At 43.5% G+C, this 14,136-nt stretch overlaps 1 protein-coding gene across 12 annotated transcripts in view; it reads left to right on the top strand.

The window, feature by feature from the left end:
- Nav2 (neuron navigator 2) overlaps nucleotides 1–14,136 on the top strand; it is a 689,076-nt gene that overhangs the window by 429,039 nt on the left and 245,901 nt on the right. For all 12 annotated transcript variants that reach the window (XR_013437711.1, XM_078046352.1, XM_005335950.5 and 9 more), the window contains exons 2-3: nucleotides 740–857; nucleotides 11,173–11,225. Coding sequence is in view for 11 of the 12 variants with exons in the window: in XM_078046352.1 (XP_077902478.1) it covers nucleotides 740–857; nucleotides 11,173–11,225 (171 nt within the window). In the remaining variant the exon portion in view is untranslated. The remainder of the gene's footprint in view (nucleotides 1–739; nucleotides 858–11,172; nucleotides 11,226–14,136) is intronic.

Genomic DNA, 14,136 nt, shown 5'->3' with positions numbered 1-14,136 from the left:
CTGATGCACCCCCTACGGGGCCTGCTCTCCCGACTCCACGGGTGACCCAGCTTTTGCCTTCCAGGGTGGTGCGCACACTGATCTTGTGTTTAAAGATGTTGGAATTTGCTGGGGTTTTGTCCACAGAATCCCAACAGTGAAAACGATGCCTGGCTTTTAAATTAAACTGATTAAATTTGAGATTATGGTGAGGCCACAAATAACTCCACTCATACAGAGTAATTGAAGGGTCTGTGTTTTCGTACTTGGCTTCTTTACAGGGACCCAGGCTCCTGAGAACTGGGCTGACTCAATAGCCCTCGTTACCCTGAAAGGGCCTGTTAAAAGATGCCCGTTGGGTGGTAACCTCCCCATACGTTTTCTCCATGAAGAGAAAAAGATGAGAAGGGGTGGGGGCGACTTCGCTTGTATTTAGAGCCACAGCCTCTCAAAGCCGTCTGGAGCAGACTGTTTAGTTCCTTGTCCCCTGTCCCATTCAGGCCTCTGCATGTTTTGAAGCTTTCTTTAGCTTTTCCCCACGCCTTGATGGCAGATCTCTCAATAGGCGACAGCCCAGCCGTGGTGAGCTGAATGCTTGGTCGGCACAATGCACTGAATTTTAATGGTGCAGGCTGGCCCCCGAGAGCTGCCGGCGGGCTGGTGGCTGCTGCGCCCAAGCAAGCAGTGGCCCAGCTGCTGCCTCAGACCCTGCGATGTGCGCCGACTGGATTCCTCAAGTTGCCTGTTTGCTTTTTTGCAGATCTACACAGACTGGGCCAATCATTATCTGGCCAAATCCGGCCACAAACGTCTCATCAAGGATCTCCAGCAAGATGTGACCGATGGCGTCCTCCTGGCCCAGGTCATCCAGGTCGTGGGTAAGAGCATGTTCGTTCATCCTTGGGTTTCCATGAGTTACCACAGAGCCAGCCGGGAGGGCTTGCATGGGCCGAGGGGAGTAGGACCTGAAGTCCCGCGAATTATGATTTATTTGATTCCACCCATTGACCCGGTTGCGCGGGGACCAGCTTGCTGTTCCTGTAGGAGCACACACAGCTGACTCACCTGGATCCTCTTAGAGGAAGTTTGCCCAGGGCCAGAGGTGGTTGACGGGGTGCTCTCTCTCTCCCTGTTGTTCCTGCTACATTTCTGGTTCTCATATATGGTACTTTTTGTGTGGATGACTCTGGAAATATTAAAAACAAAACAAAAACCTGACAGGGGGCTGGTTTAATCCTGCCAGCTGTAATTAGGTGTGAGAAATCAAAGGCTAAAACTCCAGAGAGGGTTGGTTGGTCAGTTCTGGTTTTAACCCGATGGGAAGGGAACTTGAGAAAGGGAATTTTTAATGCCTCAGCCATGAGCTGGGAGGAGGGAGTCCTTCCTGGGCAGGCAGGCGGTGGATGTTGGCGATGGCTTTGCCTTGAACCTCAGGCCCCTGTGGTCCTGCCTGAGAGCTCAGAGCAGCCTGAGGAGGCGGGAGGTCAATTAGACAGCATTAGGCTGATTGTTGTCGCTGGCAGCCTTGGCAGCCGACTGATGCCAAGGGAGAAGTCACAGGGAAAGGACAGAAGCCCTGGCCCCACTAGCATGTATCGTTGTGGAAAAGCTGCTTTTCCTTCAAGTGGGAGCAGGAGCCTTCCACAGTGGTGGCTGGGCTCGGGTCCGTGGAAAGCATAGCTGGACACACAGACATCTTGCTTGGGCTGAAATGTGGGGACCGTCACTGCTGCTCAGAGGAAGTTTCCCTGCTGCATCGAGGTTGATGTCCTGAGCCTAGCTGCCATTGTTCCTCTTCTTTCCCTTTCTCTGCTTTTTATTCCCCCCCCCCCCCCCGTGTTAGTTTTCTTTTGCTGTATAACAAACGTAGCAGCTTAAAACCACTCATCTTTATTCTCCCTTGGTGTAGGTGCATCCAGAGTCCAGGCAGGGCTCAGAGGGCCTCTGCACACTGTAGTCAGGGTGTCCCGGGGCTGTATTCTCATCTGGGTCTCTGACCATGGAGAGTTTTCATTTTGGCTCAAATGAGGTGAGGTAGAATCCATTTCTTGCAGTTCCAGGACTGTGGATCCTGGTTGCTCACTGAAGCAACCCTCACCTCCTACAAACTGCTCAGCTCCTTGCTACACAGACCACTCGCTTCTTCAGTGCTCATAAAGGAGAACTTTCTGGAGAAAGCATGCTAGCAGAATGAACTTATATAGAATGTAGCATAATTGTGGGAGCAACAAGTCCAAGGTCCTGCCCATGCTCAGAGGGATGGGATTGTTCCAGGGCAAGGACACCAGAGTGTGGGCATCATGGGAAGCCACCTAAAGTCTGCCTGCCACACTGCTCTTCTTAGAATGTCTCCCCTTCCCCCTGCTTTTCATTGTCATTTGTACCAAGTTTCTTTTCAAATATTCCATTCTCCCTCAACATTCCTGTGCAGGAGGTGTTGTTCTCATTTCACAGGTGCAGGAATTGAGGCCCAGCAAGGCTGAGTAGTGCAATATATCAGGATTCTGTGTAGGAGTCCTAATTGGGGTGGTGTGCTTCTTTTAAAGCTTCAGTTCATTGCTTTGCAGCTTTACACCACATCTCAGTTCCTTTACTTTAGTTTAGTAGTCATTATTGAGCAGCTACTGTGTGCTTCTTTCTAGGAATAAAAGAGATGAATGCACAGGGTTCAGAACCTTGGAAGAAAGGGTACTGTCTTCTTGTCAGGATCTTTCTTCATGAAAGGTGTGAGTTACGTCTGAGCTGGGATTTAGACTCTGTCTCAGCAGGCTGACCCTAGGCACATTGCCTGCTTGGTAGTCTCAGTGTTGTACTGAGTTGTTTCTACTGGGAATTTCCCCAGGTTTCAGCATAGACAGCAGGAGAGAGGATCTTACTGAGAGGCCTTGCTCTCATCCCAACTCGAACCCTCCCAACTGTGGGACCTCAGGAGGGCCACTTTGTCTCTGCTGCCTGTTTCCCTATCTTTGAATTGGGGACAATCACATTTGTTTTCTTTGATCTTATGACCATCTTATGAAATTCAAGTTTGGCATTAAATATAAGATATCTTTGGAAATTATAAAGTGCTCCTGGACAGCAGCTGTCTAGAAAGTTATGTACAGGATGCTGAGGTCGCAATATGAGTGTTTGGTAAATCAGGATAGATTAGTCATGACTGTCATGGGCTCAGAATAGGCCAACAGTAGTGTGTATGCTGTGAATTTACTAAATAGTGCAATGAAGATGTAAAATATCACATTTTTTAAATCATTGCTTCAGAGCCTTCTTTCCTGAAATCTATGAGTTGAAACTCCCTAGGCAGTGGCTTCTTTGAGTCTGAGCTACTGATTTGTGGTTCCTGAGGCTCAGGTTAGTATGGGTCGATAGCCCTTAACTAAAATGCTTGGGACCAGAGTATCTTTAATTTCAGAATCTTTTGGATTTTGAAATATTTGCATATGTATAAAATGAGATATTGGGAATGGTAGAGTCTAAACATAAAATTCTTCTATATTTAATATATATATACCTTATACACATAACCCAAAGGTAACTTTTTAAATAACTGTGGCCATGAAATGAGTGTTTCATGGTGTGGAATTTTCCACTTGTGATGTCAAGTTGGTGCTAAAAAAAGTTCTTATTTGGAGTATATTTCAGATCTTTAAACTAGGGATACTTATGCTTTACCAGCAGCTCCGGCTGTACTTCAGGCCACCACATTACTTTACCTCTTGGAGAGGATCACTCTGACCAAGTAAGGCCAGGTGTCAGCATGTGACCCTTCCCTTGAATGCGTTAGCTGTATACCCTCTGCTACGTGTGGCAAGCAGAGGCCCAGAAGGTGGGAGCCAAGAAGGCAGCAGACCTTTCCTAGACTGTCTGTCAGTCAGGCCAGAGCATTTCATCCTAGAGTATCTTGTGATACAGATCCCTGGCAGGGTGGAGTGGGGTGTATTTTCTGATCAGGAGGCTGAGCTATTGAGTATTTATGCTTTTTAATGTTGAAGTCACTGCTTTCCCCTTACATATAAACCCATGAAAGGAAAATCATAAAAGATAATTTGTATGTGTGCATGTATTTAATATACACATGTGTATAGAAATACACATATTTCTATTGAATGTGTGTATTTCTATACACATGTGTATATTAAATAAAAGTTTCCAAGAACTGGAGCCTCACTGACTCCGTCTTGCACTGTGCAGAATTCTGATGGTTGTGCTTATTCTTTGGCTGCTGAGCTCCTACTTACTGAAAAGTCATTTTCTCTTTGATACCTTTCCTGGCTCCCTAGGCATAGGTGGAGGGACCTCCCCATTATCCCACTGCCTGTGGTCTTGGGCCAGGGTCCTTTCTAGGCCAAGATCTGAGTTGTCTCCTTTCTGGGATCAGCATTTAGCATGTTGGCATGAAGTGATGTTTTGGAAAAGTTGAGAGGATTAGGAATAAGAATTGTATTTACGGGGCTGGGGATGTGGCTCAAGCGGTAGCGCGCTCGCCTAGCATGCGTGCGGCCCGGGTTCGATCCTCAGCAGCACCACATACCAACAAAGATGTTGTGTCCGCCAAGAACTAAGAAAAAATAAATAAATGTTAAAATTCTCTCTCTCTCTCTCTCTCTCTCTCTCTCTCTCTCTCTCTCTCTCTCTCTGTCCCCCTCTCTCTCTCACTCTCTCTTTAAAAAAAAAAAAAAAAAAAAAAAAAAAAAAAAAAAAAAAAAAAAAAAAGAATTGTATTTACTATAAGCCTAGGTTGGATCATTTCCGGAGGTGGCCTGAATGTTTCCCCTTGTTATTGTTTAGTATTCCTCTAAATTGTATCACACCTCCTTTCCAGTATTCTCACCTGTCAGGTTTGGAAGGGACTTTGAAAACCCCAACCAGGTACATAAATCACTTCTATGAAAACTGGTCACCAGCCTCTTCAGTTACTGTAATGAATGGACAGCTTATCACCCTCCAGGTAGCTCCTTGTAATGATGGACAGGTGGAATCCTTCAAAAGCTCCTATTCTAGTCCCTTTGGACTGCTATAACAAAATTCCATAGTCTGAGTGGCTTATATACAATAGAAATTTATATAGTTTGGAAGGCTGGAAAGTCCAAGATTGAGGTGCCAGCTGATTTTGGAATCAGAGGGTGCATGTGCATTTCTTATTTATATATGGCTGGCTTCTCACTGTGCCCTTGCATGGTGGAAGTGGATGAGGAATCTCCAGAGACTCTTTTATAAAGACTCTAATCCCATTCATGAGGACTTTGTCTTCATGGTCACATTTCCTCCCAAAGGCTCCACCTTCAAATACCATTTCTTCCCAAAGGCTCCACCTCCAAATTCCTCACCCTGGGAATCAGGTTTCAATATGTGATTGGGAGGATACTTAGATATTTAGACCGTCGTAGCTCTTCTTTCATCAAGTCAAAGTCTATACCCTTTAGTAGTATCTGAGTTCTGCTTTCTAGGGCTACAAAGGACAATATATTCTGGGGCCATCAAAATAAATTAAGAACTGTAGGGAATTAAAATCACTGAATAAAAGGAAAATCAAAGGGAGCTCTGTACAGGAAAAGGACCTGTGACTGGGAGAAGGAGAGGGAGAAGGGAAGCACTGGAGAGTAATTTCAGCCAAATTATGTTGTTATTTGTACGCATGAATGGATATGTAACAATAAGTCTCCCATCATTATGTACAATTATAAGGCACCAATAAAAATACAGAAAGAAAAAAAGTCATTGAATAAAATATGAACCCACAAATCTGTACTATGAATAAACAGGTAAATTTAAAAATAAGTACGCCATTGGAGGAGAAGAGAGGGTTAGACTGTACAGAGCACTGACTGATAGGAAATGTGGAGGGAGTTCAGTCATCATGGTGAATATCCCTTATGTCAAAAGACAACAAGGGAAGCTGAAGTCTGGAGGAGAAAGTTGATGGGAGCAGGATATTTGCATGGTCTAAGAATTTCTCTTCACAGATGGCTTGATAGTTGCAAGGGGGAGTCTAGTAACCATTAAGGGGAATATCCAGGCCACATCCAGGTGATCCAAACTCCATCACTGATTGGGATGGATAGGTCAGGTCCTTTCTGACCTCAGACCCTTAGCACATGTAGCTTAAGTTGTACTCCAGTCAGAAATGGAGAACTAAGACTAATCGTGAGGAATCTCAGAGAAGCTGGATTGTGGAACATTCCATTAAAACAGCAGCAACAACAAAACTGGTCTGTATTCTTTAAAAGTACCAGTGTCTATATAAGACAGAGTCTGGGAAGCTATTCCAGAATAAAGGAGGCTAAAGAGACGTGACAACTAAAGGCACTGCGTGATCCTGGACTGCATCCTGTTCAGAGGAATAAAATGCTCTAAAGGACATTTTTTAGTTAGTTGACAAAATTGGAATATTGGCATAGCATCAATGTTAAATGTTTTGAATTTTGCAATTGTACCAGGGAAGAGAATATGCTTATTATGCTTTGGAAATATATACTGAACTATTAAGGGGAAAAGGACATGATCTATGTAGCTTACTCCAACATGATTCAGGAAAAAAAAGAAAAAAAATGAAAACACACAACTTGTACCTACATAGAGAAAGAGGAAGGGAAGAAGAGGGAATGGACCAAGATATGTGGGGATACTCTATATTATTCCTATAACTTTTCTCTAAGTCAATGAAATTCTTTTAAAATAAAAAATTTAAAAAAAAAAACAAACTTTTTTCTTCTAAATGAAGCCCAGCAAAACTCATAGGTTGCAAGTAGTCCCTTTTAAGGGAAAAACTCTTGCTAGCCCTGGGAGAAGTGCAGTGTATAGTGTGAAGGACACAAGGTGCTAAGAGACCTGACCTTGGTGGAGTGATGGGGCGGGGAGGGTGGGAATCAGGAAGAGTTTCCCCAAGGAATTAACCTGGAGCCAAGACCTCAAACTTAAGCAGCAGTCGGGTAGGAGAAGCCGGCAGGAAAGGCACACCTGGTGCAGACAGGCTGGAGGTAAGAGACGAAAGTCAGGCAGAGTCGCCAGGTACAGGGCAGCCAAGTCTGGCCTCTACCCTGAGAGGCAGGTTGGTTTCCAGACTGGGAAGTGCATCAGAACTTGACTTTAAGGTGAGCCTTAATTGCTTTTGCCCAGGCTGCTCCTGTCTTCATCTCTCCCAGACACCATCCAGCTGGCTTTCCAGCCCGTTTTCTTAGAGTAGGGTTGTTAGGGCCACACTTCTCCATGGCTGTCTTCTGCCATTTGGTAGGAAATGGGCCTTTTGCTGCTGTCTGTGAACAGTCTTCCTTTGCTGGCTGAAGGCTGGTCTGTCTGTTCCGCCTCTTATTAGCGAGATTATCTTCTTGAGTCCTCAGCTGCCCGAGGCCCTTCGGTTTTCTGCCAGGCCATCACCATATCATCCCTCTGAGTTAAAGGAAGGTTCCCAAGACCAGGGTCAGCAGTGCAAATAGAGAGAGGGAGAGACACTGCTCCCTTTCTGCTCTCATTTCTGTCATTCAGGGTTGGTGGGAGGGAAGGAGAGAGAGAGGGAAGAAAAAGAATGAACTAAGAGTGAGCCGAGGGGGCGGGGAGACTTAGCTTTAGAGCAAATAGCTGCTTCTTTTCCACCATTTTCTGCACAAAATGTCTGAAAATTCAGACAGCATGTGGGACTGTACCTTTTTTCATCCCACTACCACTCTGTTACCTTGGATAAGTCATTTGCCCTTCTGGGCAGGTAGTCTCTCTCTTTGGCTGGGCTGCCAACAGCCAGGAGTGGTCAAGACATAGATGTGCAGGGCGTTAAAATGCTCTGCATCCTTTGGAGTTCTTTCAGAAGGTCATGAGCTTGATGCCACAGCTCTTATTGAAGGAGTGCATCACTGCTTTCCAAACCCTAGCTTGTCACCTCGTGTGCAGAGAAGTCACTGCATCAGTGGGACTAAGAATGTCTTCAACAAGCTGGGACAGAGAAATTACCTTGAGCTCTGAGAAGTGCCAGTTTTGATTATAGTTGAGGACTCTGGGGACAAATATCTCTGCTTTTTTGTTTATCTGCTTTTGGATTCCAGCCACAGACCCTCTACCCTGAGCTTAAAAATTTGGCTCTGAAGATTCAGCTCTTCCTTCTTACCAACAGATCAGAGCTGCTGTTAGCATCTAAGGATTTATGGCAACCATAGGCATTCTTGGGAATTTAAGTAAAGGAGAAGTATTTAAATTATGTGAAACTGGAAACTAGGAGACCCAAGTATTTATTTTGCATTTTTATTAAGCATTTAGTTTGAGTGTGAATTAGCCATTTGATTTCTGCCTTCCAGGATCCTCTTTGGCATGGTCATAAATAGGCTCTATCTCCTCTGTTTATTTTGACTGTTGTGAATTGGCAACATTAGTTCATAGGAGCTGTGGTATTTGAATTCACGGAGCACCTGACTGGGTTTGGGTGACAAGCCATGAAAAAGGAATTAGAGGAGTAATTGGATCAAGCTCTTTGGTTTCAGTTATCCAAATGGTCTATCAAGAATCTTTACATTTTCCCAAATGACTTATTAGGATCACAGTTATCTATCCTTCACTTTAATGAGCACTAATGACCTAATGCTGAACTGGGTTATTGATCAGAGTCCAATGACTTATGACTTTGTTCATCATGAGTATCCAGTTAGAAGACACCTTGAGTGTTAACTGTCAAGAACCTACATATTTATTCTCTGCAATGTTGAGTATCAAATGCCCAGGTCAGAGTTCACGGCTGCCATCATTTTCCGTGTATACGAAGGAGTGCCATTTGTCAGTGGGATGCATTTTTTCAGTGTTCAGAAGGTACATCTATATTTATAAGTGAAAGAACACTGCTGCAAAATAGGCAGGAAAACCTTAATTCTTTGAAATCTCCAGGATATTTAATTCCTTAACTCCACTCAACAAATATTTATTGAGTGGCTACTATTCCAAGCACTGTCCTAAGATCTAGGGTTCCAGTAGGAAACAAAGCAGATTAAAAAACAAACAAACAAACAAACAACAACAACAACAAAAACCTCTGTTCTTATGGAATTTATATGCTGGCAGTATATTCTGGCTAACTGTATTTTCTGGTGAACTAAAGAACAAATGTCCATGAGTCCTTCCATTCATTGGCCATCTTGCTATTTTTTTTTAATTTATTTTTTTACTTTTCATTATTTCGTAGTGCTGGGGATGGAACCCAGGGTCTTGTGAATGCTGGACCAAGTGCTCTTCCCTCAGTCCTTTGGGCATCTTTTATGTACATATGTGTGGCACCTCTTTGGGAATTAAGGCTTCTAAAATTCCTCTCCCAATGTTTTTATGTTAGGCAGAGTTGAGAACATTCAGCTGAATCTCTGAAGATTGGAAGTCCCCAGTTAGGTCACAAATGCAAACATCTAATACTTTTGGCTGGTGCTAAAGAAAAGGTAGATCAGGCTGAATCTATACTAATCTGGCTATCTCATGGCAGCGAGATTTGTGAGCAATTTCCTGCTGCTTACTTTCTTTCTGAGTTTGTGCATCTCTCTCAAACTAGAAATACTTGAACCCAAAAATGAACCCAGCTTGAGATAATAGCAATCTATATTTAGGTTCAGATGTTCTAAAATTTGGGAGGTATGGGATTCTTTGATTCTGTATCCTTTCAGACAGTTGTTAATGCTTTTTCTCTTCATGAAAGTTTTAGCCATCATATTCTGATGTGATGTGGGGATTCAATTTTGCAAGCAGTTATTGAGCTCTCAGGATACAAATGTGAAAAATAAACTTGACACATCTGCCAGTCTCTCACCTCCTGGGTAGGGGTGTTACATGGTAGATGGTTGAGAGGACGGCAGAGGCAGAGGCAGGGTGCTGTGAGGCAGAGACCTGAGTGGCTCTACCCTTCTGTGGTGTGAGGGCATGGGACATAGGGATCTGCGGTTGGAGAGGGAACTTATAAAAGCTTCAGAGGAAGTCAGTCTTCAGTTCTTTACTGTGGAGTTTTGGCTTGACCCCCATGCTGACCTCAAAAGGAAAAATTTATGTTATGTTTTATGTAGGTGTTAAGAATATGTATTGAGCTGGGCGTAGTGGTGAGTGCCTTTATTCCCAGCAGCTTGGGAGGCTGAGGTAGAAGGAGTTTAAAGATAGTTTCAGCAACTTAGTAAGGCCCTAAACAACTCAGTGAGACCCTATCTCTAAATAAAATATTAAAAAGTGCTGGGGATTTGGTTCAGTGGTTAGGTGCCCCTGGGTTTAATGACTAGTACCAAAAATAAAATAAAATAAAATACATACATAGACACACACACACACACACACACACACACACACACACACACTTGGGTTAAGTTTGAGTTACATGGCTGTGATCACATGGTGGCTGAGCTCTAGAGCTGGGATTCACTTCCCATCTCTGCCTCCAGAGCTGGCCCTCTCACTGCTGTGCACACTGCCTCTTCTGTGTGTTGCATTCTCAAACTCAGCCTCTCTGTGGATATCTCAGGCTGTGTCTTGCCAGGGATTCCTCTATACTGAGCAGGGCCTGTGTTCACTAAGGGAAGCTGAGCCATTCCTCTTTGTCAGCGCTTGTTTTCCTGGTCAGTCAGTGCAACCTCTTTCTTTCACCTCTCCTTCAGTAACTAGGTGCTATTTTGACTTCAAGCATGTGTGCTCACTGATCTAATTTAGGCTTGCCTTGGCCAAGCCATTTTTGAGTCTAATTTTCTCATCTCCCCCATTTGCCCTCACTTGGGGAATAAATATTAGGACAACAAAATTACAGATGAAAGCTGAAGCTGCTTTCCTCTATGGCATCCATCCCCAGGAGCTGAGTCGAGCTGAACTGATCTCACTCTGAACTGTCCTGTCTTCCGTGGGGAGGTTGCAGTGACTGACATCTGCCTCTCTAAGACCCCAAAGCACAATCACAGCTCATTCTGTTTCCCAGTCTCCAAACACTGTCACGATGCCCCATCGCTGCAAGACTGCCATCAATGCAGTTGTCTCTGTTTTAAGTGATGACGACCTTGCCCCAGCTGTCCCTGGAGGACTGCGGCTTGATGAGTAAGTCCTGAAACTTGCTGGATGCGTCTCAGTGTTCCACATGCCTGTGTTGATTGGACAGACCCCAGAATGGGCCTCAAGACTTGGTTGGCCTCAAGTGTCCTGACCATCACTACTGGAAGTATCTCTCTGGTGATTATTTATCTTCCTGACTTGTATTTCCTTTTTCAGCAAATGAAAAGATTGAAGACATCAATGGCTGTCCGAAGAACAGATCGCAAATGGTGAGTGGTACATTATTAGTGAACATTGGTGATATGTTAGCATGTTCTGCCTCTAAATGATATTAACCATCATGGAATGTATTCACCCCAGATGATTTACTCCAGAGGATGACATTAACATACAGACAGCCATTTCCAAGTAGCCATGTCCTGCTTCTTTGACATTTGCTGTCATTTATTAAAAACTGGCTGTGATTGTTATATAGATTGGGAGACAGCGAAAATGAAATATTGTCCTCCCTCTTAGACATAGATTATGCAGGACTGCTGCAAAGATGTACCTGTTTAGAACTTGAACTGTTTAAGACTCATTCTCCTTCCCCAAAGACCGGTAGCAATTTCCGCTTGAATGCAATGTTGAGGCTCAGATGAGGCAATGATATCTTACAGATCAGAATCAGGGCATGTGAATATGATTGCCTTTAAAGGTCAGAATGGTGTGAAGTCAGAACTGTGATAGCAAGTGTGAAATGTTCAGTCATATCTGGACCTTTCTCATTATGACCTTAACAGATGATGTTTTTTGCTGGTGTGATACATTTAAGCTATGATATTATAGTTAAGAAATAACTTTAACATCTGTTCTTTTCTTGTGCTACATATAATCTTTGAATTAAAATCCGTGGTCATTGTTGAGTCCAAAAAGCATTGAATTCTGGTGCTCCAAGTGCTTAGTTTTTCACTTCCAAATACTTTGTCAGCCCAGGTATTGACGCAAAGAATGTCCGTTGTTGGAGTCTGTTAAGAGGATGCCAATAATTGCTTAAAACCTGAAGGTGGCAAGGTATCTTTTTTTTTTTTTTTGCTGGACATTCATTAGCTTCGAGAAATTTGAAAAGAGCCTAATTCATTCCTCTAACCTACCCCACCCTTTTTGGGCAGGTCTCATTTCAGGAGATGTCAAAGCCATTGGCATTCCTTGGGTTCACTGGTTAATTTTTTGAATTGTTATCCCAGAGAGTTGGGCAAGTGGGCAACCTTTTCAGACAACCCCTTTCCATACACAAAAGCAGTTGTATTACAGAAGTTCATGGGCAGGGCAAGTCGTTTTCCAGGTTACATTCTGTTCTGAAACAAGTATTTTTCTCTCTCTTTTTCATTGTCTTCCTTCCTTCCTTCCTTCCTTCCTTTCTTCCTTCTTTCCTTCCTTCCTTCCTTCCTTCCTTCCTTCCTTCCTTCCTTCCTTCCTTCCTTCCTCCTCCTCCCACTCCTCCTCCCCTCCTCCTCCTCCTCCCCCTCCCCCTCCTCTTCCTCATCCTCCTTCTTCTTTTTGTTGTTGTTGTTCTATTGGAGGTATTGTTTCTTTTTGTTTGATCCAGAGACCAACCATTTCTTACATAGGAAAGTCCCCAGGCAGGCATCTCATGGATGCTTTGACTTTTGGAAAAGCTTGGCTGCTATTTTTGCTAGAGCTACTGCAGCTGTCTGGTGTATTAATAATTGAGAAAATTTGGGCAATAGAAGACTTAATTTTAGTGCAAGCATCGTACACATGCAGCAATAGCTTCACATGAAAGAGACACATTATTTCCCTGTAGAAGATACCAGCACATTTGTCCCAGCCTATTACAATGCACACGTAGAACTGACATTTAAAGGTGGATAACATTTTATTCTGTTTGGAGCATTTAATATTTTCTGCACCTTCTATTGGAGGAGTGGCTTGCTATTAAAGTTCACTTTCAAGTTTATAAAATATTGTCATCTTAGATTCTTCCATGCAAATTTAGTTCTATATGCAAATATATATTTTATAAATAGTTCTATGGCACCAATGCAGTTTTGTGGTTTCTCTATGACTCTTTCAGCATTGTTCTCTCTCTCTCTCTCTCTCCCCCCCCCACCCCTCTGTGTGTGTGTGTGTGTGTGTGTGTGTGTGTGTGTGTGTGTATGATGTGTTTTTAGAACACAGGAATATAAAATCCTATAATTGTCAGTGATAATTAGTTCCAGCTTGTGGGCGGGGAGGCACACACAATTTTGTGGTAAACCTAGCAGAGAATAATTCAGCACACATTATGTGAGTCCAGAAAATGCAAGAACTTCCACCCTAGTCATTCCATTCTGTAGGAAATGAGAGAGATGATGATAAGGACAACAGGCCCATTGTCCTCTCCCCTCCATCACAAAACAAGGACAAATGCATAAGGCAGAACTCACTGCTTCATGTAGCAGGTGCTCATAGACAGGCATGGGTGTTGCTGTAGCTAGCAGGACACCTGCATGCACACACACACACATGAGCTCATATAGAGTTCAAGCATTTCTACTCATGGGAAGTGTAATTTGAGAATATGGCACAGCAAGCCATTTCTAGATTCCTAAGATGTTGATCTTCCCATTAAGCTTTATTTAGTGTTACCCAAGGATAAACATTTGCTGTTGTTGTTTGCTAAATATTGCCTATTTGGAGGAGAGGATCATTTTGGTGGAAGAAAGATAAGGCACAATAAGATGAGAACTTGGGGGAGCATGTCCTATCGGGAGGGCAGCTACCTCCCCCCAAATGATCAGCATAGAATTGATTCATCACTGCCCAAGAAAACAGAATCACAATGATTTGAGAGGATAAGGCAGAATATTACAAGTTTGAGGTCAGCCTCAGCAGCTTAGCAAGATCCTGTCTCAAAATAAAAACCAAAATGAATGGGAATGTAGCTCAGTGGTAGAGTACCCCTGAGTTCAACCCCAGCACCACCTGCCAAAAAAAAGGGGGGGAAAATGATAACTGATAGAACAGTTTCCAGGAGCCTTTAATAATGGAACCAAAGAAAAGCAACTTTGTTTCAGAGCATGTGTCTAATGCATGCTGTTCAAACTTTTAAGGGCCTAATTCATTTCATTAGTAAGTTGGTGGGAGGAGCCTGAGCTTTGTAGCAGGAGTGAGCACTGGGGGAGGGTACATTTCCTC

The sequence above is a fragment of the Ictidomys tridecemlineatus genome, chromosome 4 (genome assembly GCF_052094955.1).
Source record: "Ictidomys tridecemlineatus isolate mIctTri1 chromosome 4, mIctTri1.hap1, whole genome shotgun sequence".
Classification (NCBI taxonomy): Eukaryota; Metazoa; Chordata; class Mammalia; order Rodentia; family Sciuridae; genus Ictidomys; species Ictidomys tridecemlineatus.
Note: the sequence above shows the minus strand (reverse complement) of the source record. Positions and strands in the feature narration are given on the sequence as shown.